This window comes from Stegostoma tigrinum, chromosome 25 (assembly GCF_030684315.1).
Source record: "Stegostoma tigrinum isolate sSteTig4 chromosome 25, sSteTig4.hap1, whole genome shotgun sequence".
Lineage (NCBI taxonomy): Eukaryota > Metazoa > Chordata > Chondrichthyes > Orectolobiformes > Stegostomatidae > Stegostoma > Stegostoma tigrinum.
This window is the reverse complement of record NC_081378.1, coordinates 53865149-53877280: the sequence shown is the minus strand read 5'-3', so window position 1 is coordinate 53877280 and position 12132 is coordinate 53865149. Positions and strand designations below refer to the sequence as shown.

Here is a 12132-nt window from a genome sequence, read left to right as displayed (position 1 = left end):
ATTTCCTTCATCTGTAAATTTCTTTGTTGTCCTCCCTTCCACAATTTGATGGTTTGTAGATTGCACCTGTTAGAACACATGCTGTTTTATTACATTTTATATTTTTCAAAATGGATTCTATTTCTGTCGTGCTGATGGCTACATTACCTTTTTTTCCCCATTGCCATTGTGTCTATCATTCTGTCAGTGTCTATCCCATTCAGCATTGTAATAATACAACACAGCACAATGTGAAGGTGGGACTTCGTCTCTCTAGGATTGTGCAGAGGTCACTCTTATTAAAACTGTCATGAACAGATGGATTTACAGCAGGCAGATTGGCAAGGAGCAGGTCAAGTTTATCCCTCTTGAATGCTTCAGCACCTGCTGCAGACCCAGCCTTGCAACTAAGTGCTTTAGTACCTTACCAGCTCAATTGGTGGTGCTGCTGACCCATTCTTATGAACATTGAAAACCCCACTTAGAGTATATTCTGCGCTCTTACCAGACTCTTTGCTTCCTCCATCAGATATTTCAGTATGGAGGAGCAATGATTGATTGGCTAAGGAGGGCAGTACATAATAATCAGCAAGTTATTTTTAATTGACTTGTGGAATATAAGCATTGCTGGCTGGCCAGGATTTATTGCCCACCTCTAATTGCCCTTGGGAAGGTGTTAATGAGCTGCCTTCAGTCTGCCAGTTGTTGGTTGACCCACAGTGCCGTTAAGCAGGGAATTCCAGGATTTTGACCCAGTGATAGTAAAGAACTGCTAATATATTTCCAAGTCAGGATGGTGAGTGGTTTGAAGGGGAACTTGCAGGTACTGATGTTCCCATATATCGACTACCTTTCTCCTTCTAGATGTAAGCAGTCTTGGCTTTGGAAGGTGCTGTTCAGGGTTCTTTGGTGAATTTCTGCAGTGCATCTTATTGAAAGTACATGCTGCTAATACTGAGTGTTGATGGTCAAGGGAGTGGAGTTTTGTGCTAGTCAAGCGGATTGCTTTATCCTAGATGGTGTCAAGCTTCTTGAGTGGTGTTGGAACGGCACCCATCCAGACAAGCGGGGGGTATTCCAACACACTCCTGACTTGGCAATGTTAGATAGGCTCTGGGGAGTCAGGAGGTGAATTAGTCACCTCAGGAAGCCTTGCCTCTGACCTGCCCTTGGAGCTGTGTTTATGTAGTGGGTCCAGTTGAGATTCTGGTCAATGGTAACCCCAAGGATGTTGATAACGGGGGAGTCAGTGATGGTGACACCTTTGAATGTCAAGGGATTGTGGTTAGTTTGTCACTTATTAGTAATACTTTAAGTCTGGTATTTGTGTGGCATGAATGTTACTTGCCACTTAACAGCCCATATCTGGATATTGTCCAGGTCTTGTGGATTTGAACATGGACTACACTGATAAGCATATACCATATTCTTTATCCCCAATTAGTCCAATCCACCTCTGATTATCTACTGACAACTTGAATTCCCTTTTATTTAAACTGTTACTTTATTCTTCAATTCTGTCTTTGCCATTCATCATTTCCCTTGTCAATTTATGATATATAGCCTGGTTCTCACTTAAATAATTTATCTGACTTGCATTGTATACCCTCTCTGTTGCTCGCTCACTCTCTCTCGCTCTTGCTTTTTCTCTCTCCCCCTCATCCAGGAGCCCTGGCTTTGATTCCCTCGATTTGTTCCCTTATTGGAATATACACATCCTGTACTTGAAGCAGCTCATGAACCTTTGTCTACAGTGATCACTCACCCAAGTATCTCCAACAGACACTTGGTCAACTCAGCCCAACTCATTTCCCACAAGTAGTTCCAGCAATATGTTGCTCCTGGTTGGACTGAGACCGGTGGTCAAGAAAGTTCTATTGAACCCGTTACTGAAATTCTTCTCGCACCCCCACCCACCCCAATTGCATTACCCTATCCTGTGGCATTATCCCAGTCTATATTTGAAGGTTAGATCATATGGAATACAGGGAGAGCTAGCTATTTGGATACAAAATTGCCTCAAAGGTAGGAGACAGAGGGTGGTGGTGGTGGTGGGTTGCTTTTTGGACTATGACCAACAGTGTGCTGCAAGAATTAGTGCTAAGTTCACTGCTTTTTATCATTTATACAAATTATTTGAATGTGACTACAGGAGGTATGGTAGTAAGTTTGCAGATGACACTAAAATTGGTGGCTGAGTGGAGCGTGAAGGAGGTTACCTCAGAGTACAATGGGACCTTCATTAGATGGGCAAGTGGGCCATGGAGCAGCAGATGGAGTTTAATTTAGATAAATATGAGGTGCTGCATTTTGGCGGGGCAGATCAGGGCAGAAGTTATACACTTAATGGTAAAGTTTGCCAAGCAAAGAGACCTTGAGATGCATACTCATAGTACCTTTGGAGTGGAGTCACAGGTAGGCAGGGTGGTGAAGCAGGCATTTGGTATGTTTCCCTTTATTGGTCAGTGCATTTAGCATAGGAGCTGGGAGGTTATGTTGGTGTATAGGATATTGTTTGGGCCACATTTGGAATACTGCGTTCAATTCTGGTCTCTCTGCTATAGGAAAGGATTCAAAAAAAGATTTACAAGGATGTTTAGAGATAGTACGAACTGCCGAGCCTGGAGAATCTGACATAACAAGGTGTAGAGCTGGATGAACGCAGCAGGCCAAGCAGCATCAGAGGAGCAGGAAAGCTGACGTTTCGGGTCTGGACCCTTCTTCAGAAAATGGATGTTGCCAGGTTTGGAGGGTATGAGCTATAGGGAGAGGCTGACTAGGCTGGGATTATTCTCCCTGGCGTGTCGGAAGCTGAGGGGTGCCCTTATAGAAGTTTATAGGATTATGACAGGAATGGATAGGATGAATAGCTAAGGCCTTTTCCCAGGTAGAGGGGAATCTAAAACTAGAGGGCATAGGATTAAAGTGAGATGGGAAAGATTTAAAAGGGACCTAATGGGCATGTTTTTCACGCAGAGGGTGGTTCGTGTATGGAATGAGCTGCCAGAAAAGGTGATGGAGGCTGGTAAAATTAACAACATTTAAAAGGCATCTCGATGGGTATTTGCATAGGAAGGGTTTAGAGGGATATGGGCCAAATGCTGGTAAATGGGACTAGATTAGGATATCTGGTTGGCACGGACAAGGTTCTGTTGCCGTGTTGTATGTCTCTATACTCTACTGTAATTAAATTAAACTCCCCTGATATCACACTGTATTTTTTTAACATTACTGTGACTTTTCTTCAGGTTTTCCCCTGAAAACCTATAGATTACTTTCAGGAGCATGATTGTTCCTCCTTCTGTTTCTCAATTCTTAACCAAATCAATCAGCAACAGTCCCCAGGACCTGACCATTAAATGTATAAGTCCTGCCCTACCAAAGTGCAGCACCCCACATTTATCTATATCATGGAAGAAAGACATAGTAATTACGGAAGAAATGGGAATGCTGGAAAGAGAGGTGGTAAAGATAGAATCAATTTGGTTAAGACAAGACAGTCCTCACTATCGGCAGCTCCCCCCGATCTTTGTGGTGATCCGCAAACTTATTAATCAGGCCACTTGTATTCACTTCCACATATCACTGATCCCTGAGGAACACCACTGGTCATAGATTTCATGTTAATAAAACCCTTCCACTGCTATTCTTTGTCTTCTGTGACTAAGCTAGTGTGCACCCAGCTTAACCAGCTCACCATGGAACCCATATGACTTCATCTTTTATATCAGTTCTTCGTGAGGGACCTTGTCAAAGGCACACAACACCTACTGCATTGCCTCATCAATCATAATTGTCACTTCCTCAAAAAAGTTAATCAAGTTGTTCCCCACATGAAGCCATTATGCTAATTGCTAAAAAGTCCATCTTTTTCCAAAAGTGAGTAAATCCTATCCCCGTGAATATTTTCCAATTATTTTCCGACCACTAACGTAAGGCTCACCAGCCTATAATTTCCCTGATTATCCCTGTTGCTGTCAAACAAAGGAACACCATTGACAGTTCTGCAGTACTTTGGGACCTCTCCTGTGACTAAAGAGGGTACAAAGATTTCATACAAGACCCCAGCAATTTCTTCACCTATTTCCCTCAGCATTCTGGGATAGATCCTATCAGATCATGGGAACTTTCCTACCTCAACGCTTGTTAAAACGCCTGACACCTTTTTTTGACACTGCCGAGATTCACCACCCAACGTGACGTTTTCCTTTGTGAATACCAATGCAAGGTATTTGTCAAGGACCTCACCCACTTGCACCACTGACACATTTAATTTTCCTCTTTTGTCCTTGAGTGAACCTCTAACTACAGTCTTGCTCCATTTATACATATAAAACTCCTTGGGATTCTCCTTAATCCTGTTTGCCAAAGACATCTTGTGGCCTCCTTCAGCCCTTTTAATTCCATGTTTGAGTTCTTACCTGCTAACTTTGTGTTCTTTGAGGTCTATGTCTGTCTTTAGTTTCCTAATCTTTATGGACACCTCTGTTTTCTTTTTGAATAAGCTTTCAATTTTTCTTGTCATCCAAGTTTCCTGAATCTTGCCATCCCTCTCCTTCATTTTCACAGGAACAAGCTGGTCCTGAAGCCCAATCAACTGGTCTTTAAAAGATTCCACGCGGTGTAAATGGTCAGTCTTAGCTGCCCATCTGTGATGTAGAAAAATAAATTTCCATTCCCTTTTTAGAATCTAATCCAGGTCTTGTCTTAATCAATACCTTTATACCCACTCTGTTCAAATAGTCTTATTATTTCACTTCATGATTTAATTATAACATTTAAATTATTTAATTTTCAAGCAAACTTAAATGAATACCCGAACTTTAAAAGTATAAAAGAGAAATTCTCAGACAGCAACCACCATGTAATACTTTAAAAATAGTATCAGAGATGATGGGAACTGCAGATGCTGGAGAATCCGCGATAACAAAGTGTGGGGCTGGATGAACACAGCAGGCCAAGCAGCATCTTAGGAGCACAAAAGCTGACGTTTTGGGCCTAGACTAGGCCTGGAACGGCAGCTTTTGTGCTCCTAAGATGTTGCTTGGCCTGCTGTGTTAACCCAGCTCCACACTTTGTTATCTGTGATACTTTAACTTTGTTTTCTATTTTTTTGGAGAACATCAGTTCTGATCTCATTTACTTTCCGTTGCCACTTTTAACTGTCCTTCTTGGCTGTCTTCTCTGAGGTCATTCTTTGGTTGATTGAAATTTTTTCTCTTCATTCACGGGATGAGGGCATCACTGACCAGGCAGCATTTATTGCCCATTCCTAATTGCCCAGAGGGCAGTTCAGAGTTAAACACATTGTTGTGGGTCTAAAGTCATATGAAGGCCAAACCAGGTAAGGATGGCAGTTTCCTTCCTTAAAAGGCATTAATGAACCAAATGGGTTTTTCCAACAATCGACAATGGATTCATGGTCGTCATTAGATGATAGATTCCAGATACTTTATTGACTTCAAATTTCACCATGTGCTGTGGCGGGTTTCGAACCTGGGTCCCCGGAAAGTTATCTGGGTCTCTGGATTAACAGTCCAGTGATAATGCCACTAGGCCATTGCCTCCCCATAACACATTTAATTGTGGCATAAATGCTTATTACAACAAATGGTTTCAATTATTAAAATATAATATCGGGTCTGACAAAACTTATTTTCATTTCTTTAGGTGTAGCGACCCAGTTCAGCGCATTGAGCAGTGTTTACGAGGCTCACTATTTATGTGTAGTATTGTCCAGGGCTGCAAGCGGACCTACCTTTCTCAGAGAGACTTGCAGGCCCATATCAACCATCGGCATATGAGAACTGGGAAGGCGGTCATCAGGTCACAACCAGAGCCACTCCATCCTGCAATGGCACCTCCAGCAGAAATTGCTGAGCGCTTTCTGATGCCACAAGATAAGCACCATATTTCGCATCTTCCTCCGAAACAACATGCCATCTTGATGCCACCACCCCCTCTGCAGCATATGTCACATGATCACTACAGCCAGACACATGAGGATATTCGTCCACCACCCACTGAGATGCCTCTTCCTCCACCACCAAGGTCAGTGAGTCAGGAAACCTTTCGAATTTCAACCGTGACAACAAGAAAACACAGCAATCTGATCACTGTTCCTATTCAAGATGACTCTTCAAGTACAGGAAGTCGTGAGCCCCCGGCAGCTGCACCTCATCATCATCCTGAATACCAGAACAATCCGGTGGTATCTCATCCACATCACATGCTGCCTCCACAGCAGCACTATGCTCCTCCTCCGCCCCCTCCACCACCAATAAGCCACCCCATGCCTCACCCAGCACAGGCTGCTGCCAACCCCCACATGGTGTACAACCAGGCCCCACCTCCACCTTTGTCAGCTGCTCCACCACCAATCAATCCACCACCAGGACACATCTTGGCTCCAATGCCACCATATCTGAACCATCCACCCCATGGACCACCACCTCCTCAGCATACTGGTCCCCCTGTCAACACTCCTCCACCCCCTCACCACTACTCTGCCTCCACAATACCGCAATATACAGAAGACCAAGGAACACTTAGTCCTCCATTTACTCAGCCAGGAGGGCACAGTCCAGGTATTGGTGTTTGGCCTGCTCCCAGAGGTCCTCCTCCACCAAGGATTCAAGTCCCACCTCCTCAGGCTCCATTACCTGGGCCACATCACCCTGATCAGACGCGATATAGGCCGTATTATCAATAAGTTATGGGATGATTGTATGGAAGTACTTTATTGTTCCAGGATGCGACATTGCTTCTTCAAATGCAAATTTCTTGGGCCTTTATGAAGCAAACCTGCTTCTGGAGAGATTTTGATGCAATAAATTATTAATAAAATTGGAACGGTTTGTGTGTACAACAAAACTTGCGATTGAGTTTTCATGTCCAATATGTACTACTTGCATTTTTTATGAAAACTAGCATCTAATGTAAATTGTGGAATTTGCTGCTTGTGTGAGAAAGGCCTAAGGAAATGAGGGAATCCTGTGAAGATTCTACTGGAACTGACAGTTAACCTGGTTAACTATTCTCAAGGTAGAGGAACAAGTGACCGTAAGTTTTTTATTTAGCCATTTAGAGAGCATGTAGTTACAATATGTTATATTTTAAATATATATCTTACTGGCCTTTTTTTGGCTCATTTGTGCTTAACACTGTAATCAACATCTACAAAATGTTCTGTAAATAGATCTAAAAGTGTAACTTCATTGTAAAATGTTAAAAGTTGACAAAAGTAGAGTTGCTGTAAACTGAATGCCATCTAATAGGAGAACAGTATTTTTTTGGATTACGAATGTTTTAAATGTACAATGTAGCATTAGAATATTAAAGTGATTGCTGACTTTTCAGGGGTTTGCAGTCTCTGGACTGTGTAATGTTGTAGCCTAAGTCAATGTTTTGTTCACTGTCCTCAGCTTTCCAGCTTGGATAATGTTTCATTAATTGAATAACTATTTCAATTTACATGAAAAAGTTAGAGTAAACTTCAGGACAAGGTTAATGGCAGTTCTTTCAATTTGTGTTAATTTCAAATAAAAGTACTATATATCATGTGATATATGGTGTGAATAAGGAAGAAAGTTTTTAATCTGTTTAATTTGTTATTACTACCAAAGATTACTGAAGAATGGTCTCAGTTAGCATCTGTTTTTAGTAATGCTTGTTTTAATCAACAAGTGTCACGACTCAGTGGGGAAGCGCATTGGAAATCAAGCCCCATTATCCCCAGATTTGTCAATCCTCCTTAACAGATACAGAGACACGTTGTTGGTGGAGGGAAAACTGGGGGAAGACAATTCAGTAGTTTCTCTTCATGAGTTGCAGAGATGATCCATATGCTATTTATAGTTTTTAGAATGGTTAGAAAGTCTAACTCATCTTTCTCTGGATACTGGTTTGCAAGAGAGACAAGGTAGCTGGTTTGCATATAAAGGGTTTCTGATTAAACAGTCACATCTCACAACAATTGAAGAAAGGCTGAATTTGTTTTCTTCACTGTTAAAGTGGGTTTTGATTGTAAAGAACTGCTCCAGGCCAGTAGACATCAAATCATTTCTCTTCGGATCTTGTTTTCAGCCCAAGCTGTTGTTACCTGATAGCCAGTTAACTACTTGTTGTCAATCAAAACTGCGCCTCTGCACAGCCCCTGAGCTCCAGTTCATCGACAGCCTAAACTTCAATTACTGCTTAAAAATCAAAAGAACTGTGGATGCTGTAAATTGGAACAAAAACGAAGTTGTTGGAAAAGCTCAGCAGGCCTGGCAGTATCTGTGAAGGAGAAAACAGTTAACATTTTGGGCCCATTGACCGCCCCTCAGGGGTCACCAGACCCGAATTGTTAACTCTGTTTTTTCCTTCACATACTGCCAGACCTGCTGAGCTTTTCCAGCAACTTTGTTCAATTACTGCTTGTTCAAACACCTGTTTACACAATGCATCAGGCTTGGACAACTCGTTTTACAAAACAGGCAACAATCATTTAGAGTCAGACATGACATGAGATCAGAAAAAAAACCCATCCAGTCTGCACCAGTCAAAAGCAAACACCTAACTGTTCGAATCCCATTTTCCAGCAAGTGCCTTTTCACCTTGTGTGTTTTGGAAGTGTACATTTAGATATTTCTTATGAACTTTTCTACCTGTACCCCCCTTAAAGACAGTGAGTTCCTACCACCATCTGGATGAAAGTATTTTTCCCATCATCCCCTCTGAACCGCCTACCCCTTATAATTTTATACATCTCATTCATTTCCTCCTCCTTTCCCGCACCACATCCACCCATATTCTCTTTGGCTGCAAGGAAAACAACCCTAGTCTATCCTGTGTCTCTACAGGGCAGAAATGGCTAGCACGAGGGGTCATAGTTTTAAGCTGGTTGGTGGAAAGTATAGAGGGGATGTCAGAGGCAGGTTCTTTACGCAGAGAGTTGTGAGAGCATGGAATGCGTTGCCAGCAGCAGTTGTGGAAGCAAGGTCATTGGGGTCATTTAAGAGACTGCTGGACATGTATATGGTCACAGAAATTTGAGGGTGCATACATGAGGATCAATGGTCGGCACAACATTGTGGGCTGAAGGGCCTGTTCTGTGCTGTACTGTTCTATGTTCTATGTTCTATAACTAAAACTCTTCAGCCCAGGCAATACTGTGGTAAATCTCTATCCCCTCTCCAGTGGAATCACATCCGTCCTCTAATGTGGATTATAGAACTGCAAGCAATGGCTTAACTGCTGTTTATACACAGGAACAAAAACAAAAGTTGGAAAAGTTCAGCAAGTCTGGCAGCATCTGTGAAGAAAAGATCAGAGTTAATGTTTAAAGTCCGGTAACCTTCCTCAGAACCATTTATACAGTTCCAGCATTGCCTCATTGATCCTAAACTCCATTCCTAAACTAATAAAAGCATGTATCCCATATACCTCCCTAATCAGAGGAGCAGGAAAGTTGACGTTTCGGGTTGAGACGCGCAACGTCAACTTTCCTGCTCCTCTAATGTTGCTTGTCCTGCTGTGTTCATCCAGCTCTACACCTTGTTATGTCAGATTCTCCAGCATCTGCAGTTCAAACTACCTCAGCCCAATGGTATCAATGTGGACTTCACAAGCTTCAAAATCTCCCCCTACCACATCCCAAAACCAGCCCAGCTTCTCCCTGCCTCCCTAGCCTGTCCTTCCTCCCACGTATCCCCTCCCCCCATCTCAAGCCCCATTCCCATCTCCTACCTACTAACATCCCGCCCCCTTAACCTGTCCCCTGCCCACCTACACTCACCTTTACTGGCTCTTTGACCTGTCTGTCTCCTCTCCACTTATCTTCACCTCTAACCATCTTCTATCTGCCTACCCGTCTCTCCCTATTTATTTCAGAACCCCCTTCTCTTTCCCCCCCCCCCCCCCCCCCCCCTCATTTCTGAAGAAGGGTCTAGGCCCAAAACGTCAGCTTTCCTACTCCTCTGATGCTGCTTGGCCTGCTGTGTTCATTCAGCTCTACAGCTTGTTATCACAGATTATCTAGCATCTGCAGTTCCTACTATCTCTAATTCTACACATCCTCTTTCCAGCACTAAGCCCATTGCCTTTGACAAATATTTTTAAGGAGAATCCAAAGAGATTATACAAATGCATTAAGAGCAAAAGAGTAACTAGAGAGAGAATAGGGCCTCTTAAGAATCAATAAGACTGTCTGTATGGAGCCACAGGAGATAGGTGAGATACTTAACAAGTATTTACTGTGGAGACTGATATGGAAGCTGCAGAGCTTGGAGAAATGAATAGTGATATCTTGAAAAATGTCCATAATGCAGAGGAGCAGGTGTTGGATGTCATAAAATGCAAAAAAGTGAATAAATCCCCAGGACCTAATCAGGCATACCCTAGAACTTCGTGGGAAGCTAGGCAAGTGATTGCCAGGTCCTTGCTGGGAAATTTGTATCATCGATAGCCACGAGTGAGGTGCAGGAAGGATTGGAGGGTGGCTAATATGGTGACATTATTTAAGAAAGGCGGTAAGGAAAAACCAGGGCACGAGAGACCAGTGAGCTTGACATCAGTGGTGGTAAGTTGGAGGGGATTTTGAGGGACAGGATTTACATGTCTTTGGGAAGGCAAGGGCTGATTCGGATTAATCAACGTGGCTTCTTACAGGGGAAATAATGTCTGACTAATTTGTTTGAGCTGTTTGAAGAAGTGACAAAGACAATTGATGAAGGCAGAGCGATGTATATTGTCCTTACAGACATCAGCAAGGTGTTCAGCAAGATTCCACGTGGTAGACTGGTTAGCAAGGTTAGATGACATGGAATCCGGGAGAGCTAGGCATTTGTATATAATTTTAACCTGAAGGAGGGAGACAGAGGGTGGTGGTTGTTTTTCATTCTAGAAACCTGTGACCAGCAGTGTGCCACAACTATTAGTGCAGAGTCTAACTGCTTTTTGTCATTTATATAAATGTTTTGGATGTGAATATGGGAGGAATAGTTCCTAAGTTTGCAGATGATACCAAAATTGGTGCTGTGGCGGACAGCTAAGAAGGTTATCTCAGGGTACAACGGATCCTTGATCAGATGTGCGCATGGGCCGAAGAGTGGCAGATGGAGTTTAATTTAGATAAATGTGAGGCGTTGCATTTTGGTATGGCAAATCTGGGCAGGACTTATGCACTTAATGGTTTCCTGGTACAGACCATCACAGGATCCTTGTGACCAGCATGAAAGCCACTATGTATCATTTCAAACCAAATTTATAAACTAAACTATCCAACAGTCTGTGCACATGCCAATTAATCATCTCAGGTGCATTCCCTTAGTGTCTAGCTTCCTTTTGCCTTTGCCTGTCTTTGTGTTTCCACGCAGTACTACTCAATCAGTGTAGCATTAATCGTGTAAGACATTTAGTTGGTGTCGCAATCTTAAGTGATGACTGGGAGCAAGTTTGGGCCTAGAAACCCAGCCTCAGGCAAAACCAGTGGCACGGCAACTCAGCGGTTAGCACTACTGCCTCAAAGGTCTAGGGATCTGGATTTGATTCTGCCTACTGGCAACTGTCTGTGTGGAGTTTGCACTTTCTCCCTGTGTCTGTGTGGGTTTCCTCCCACAGTCCAGAGATGTGCAGGCTAGATAGATTGTCCATACTAAATTGCCCATCGTGTCCGTGAATGTTGTGGCTAAGTGGACTAGCAATGAGAAATGCAGTGTAAAAGGGATATGTTGGGTCTGAGAGGGTAAGTGTGACCTTGATGGGCTGATTGGCCTGCTTCTACACTGTAGGGATTCTATGATAAGTATGAGACGCATAGATAGAGCTTTTTTTCCCAGGGTACAAATGTTAATTAATAGGGGACATAGAGTTAACTTAAAAGGGGATAAGTTCAAAGGAGATGTGAGAGGTAAGCTTTTTACACAGAAGGTGGTAGGTGCCTGGAATGCCCTGCCCGAGGTGAGGTTGGAGGTCAGGTATATGAATAGGCAGGACGTAAACTGCATGGAGGCAAAACTGTTTTAGTTTAAAAAGGCATCGTGTCAGCGCAGTCTTAGTAAGGCCGAAGGATGTGTTCCTGTTCCTTGTTTTTAAAATGTTGTATATGTTTGGGCGATGTAGTTGAATAGCTGACACTTTGGACAAGTCATGGGTGGGAAGATGAGGTGAGAC

At 43.0% G+C, this 12132-nt stretch overlaps 1 protein-coding gene across 2 annotated transcripts in view; it reads left to right on the top strand.

Annotated features, from left to right (window-relative positions):
* The window catches only part of LOC125463037 (E3 ubiquitin-protein ligase Hakai), a 31551-nt gene extending 24005 nt beyond the window's left edge, over positions 1-7546 (top strand). For both annotated transcript variants that reach the window (XM_048553663.2, XM_048553664.2), the window contains exon 6: positions 5650-7546. In XM_048553663.2, coding sequence (XP_048409620.1) covers positions 5650-6691 — 1042 coding nt within the window. In that variant the 3' untranslated portion in view covers positions 6692-7546. The remainder of the gene's footprint in view (positions 1-5649) is intronic.
* The last annotated feature ends 4586 nt before the right edge of the window (positions 7547-12132 follow it).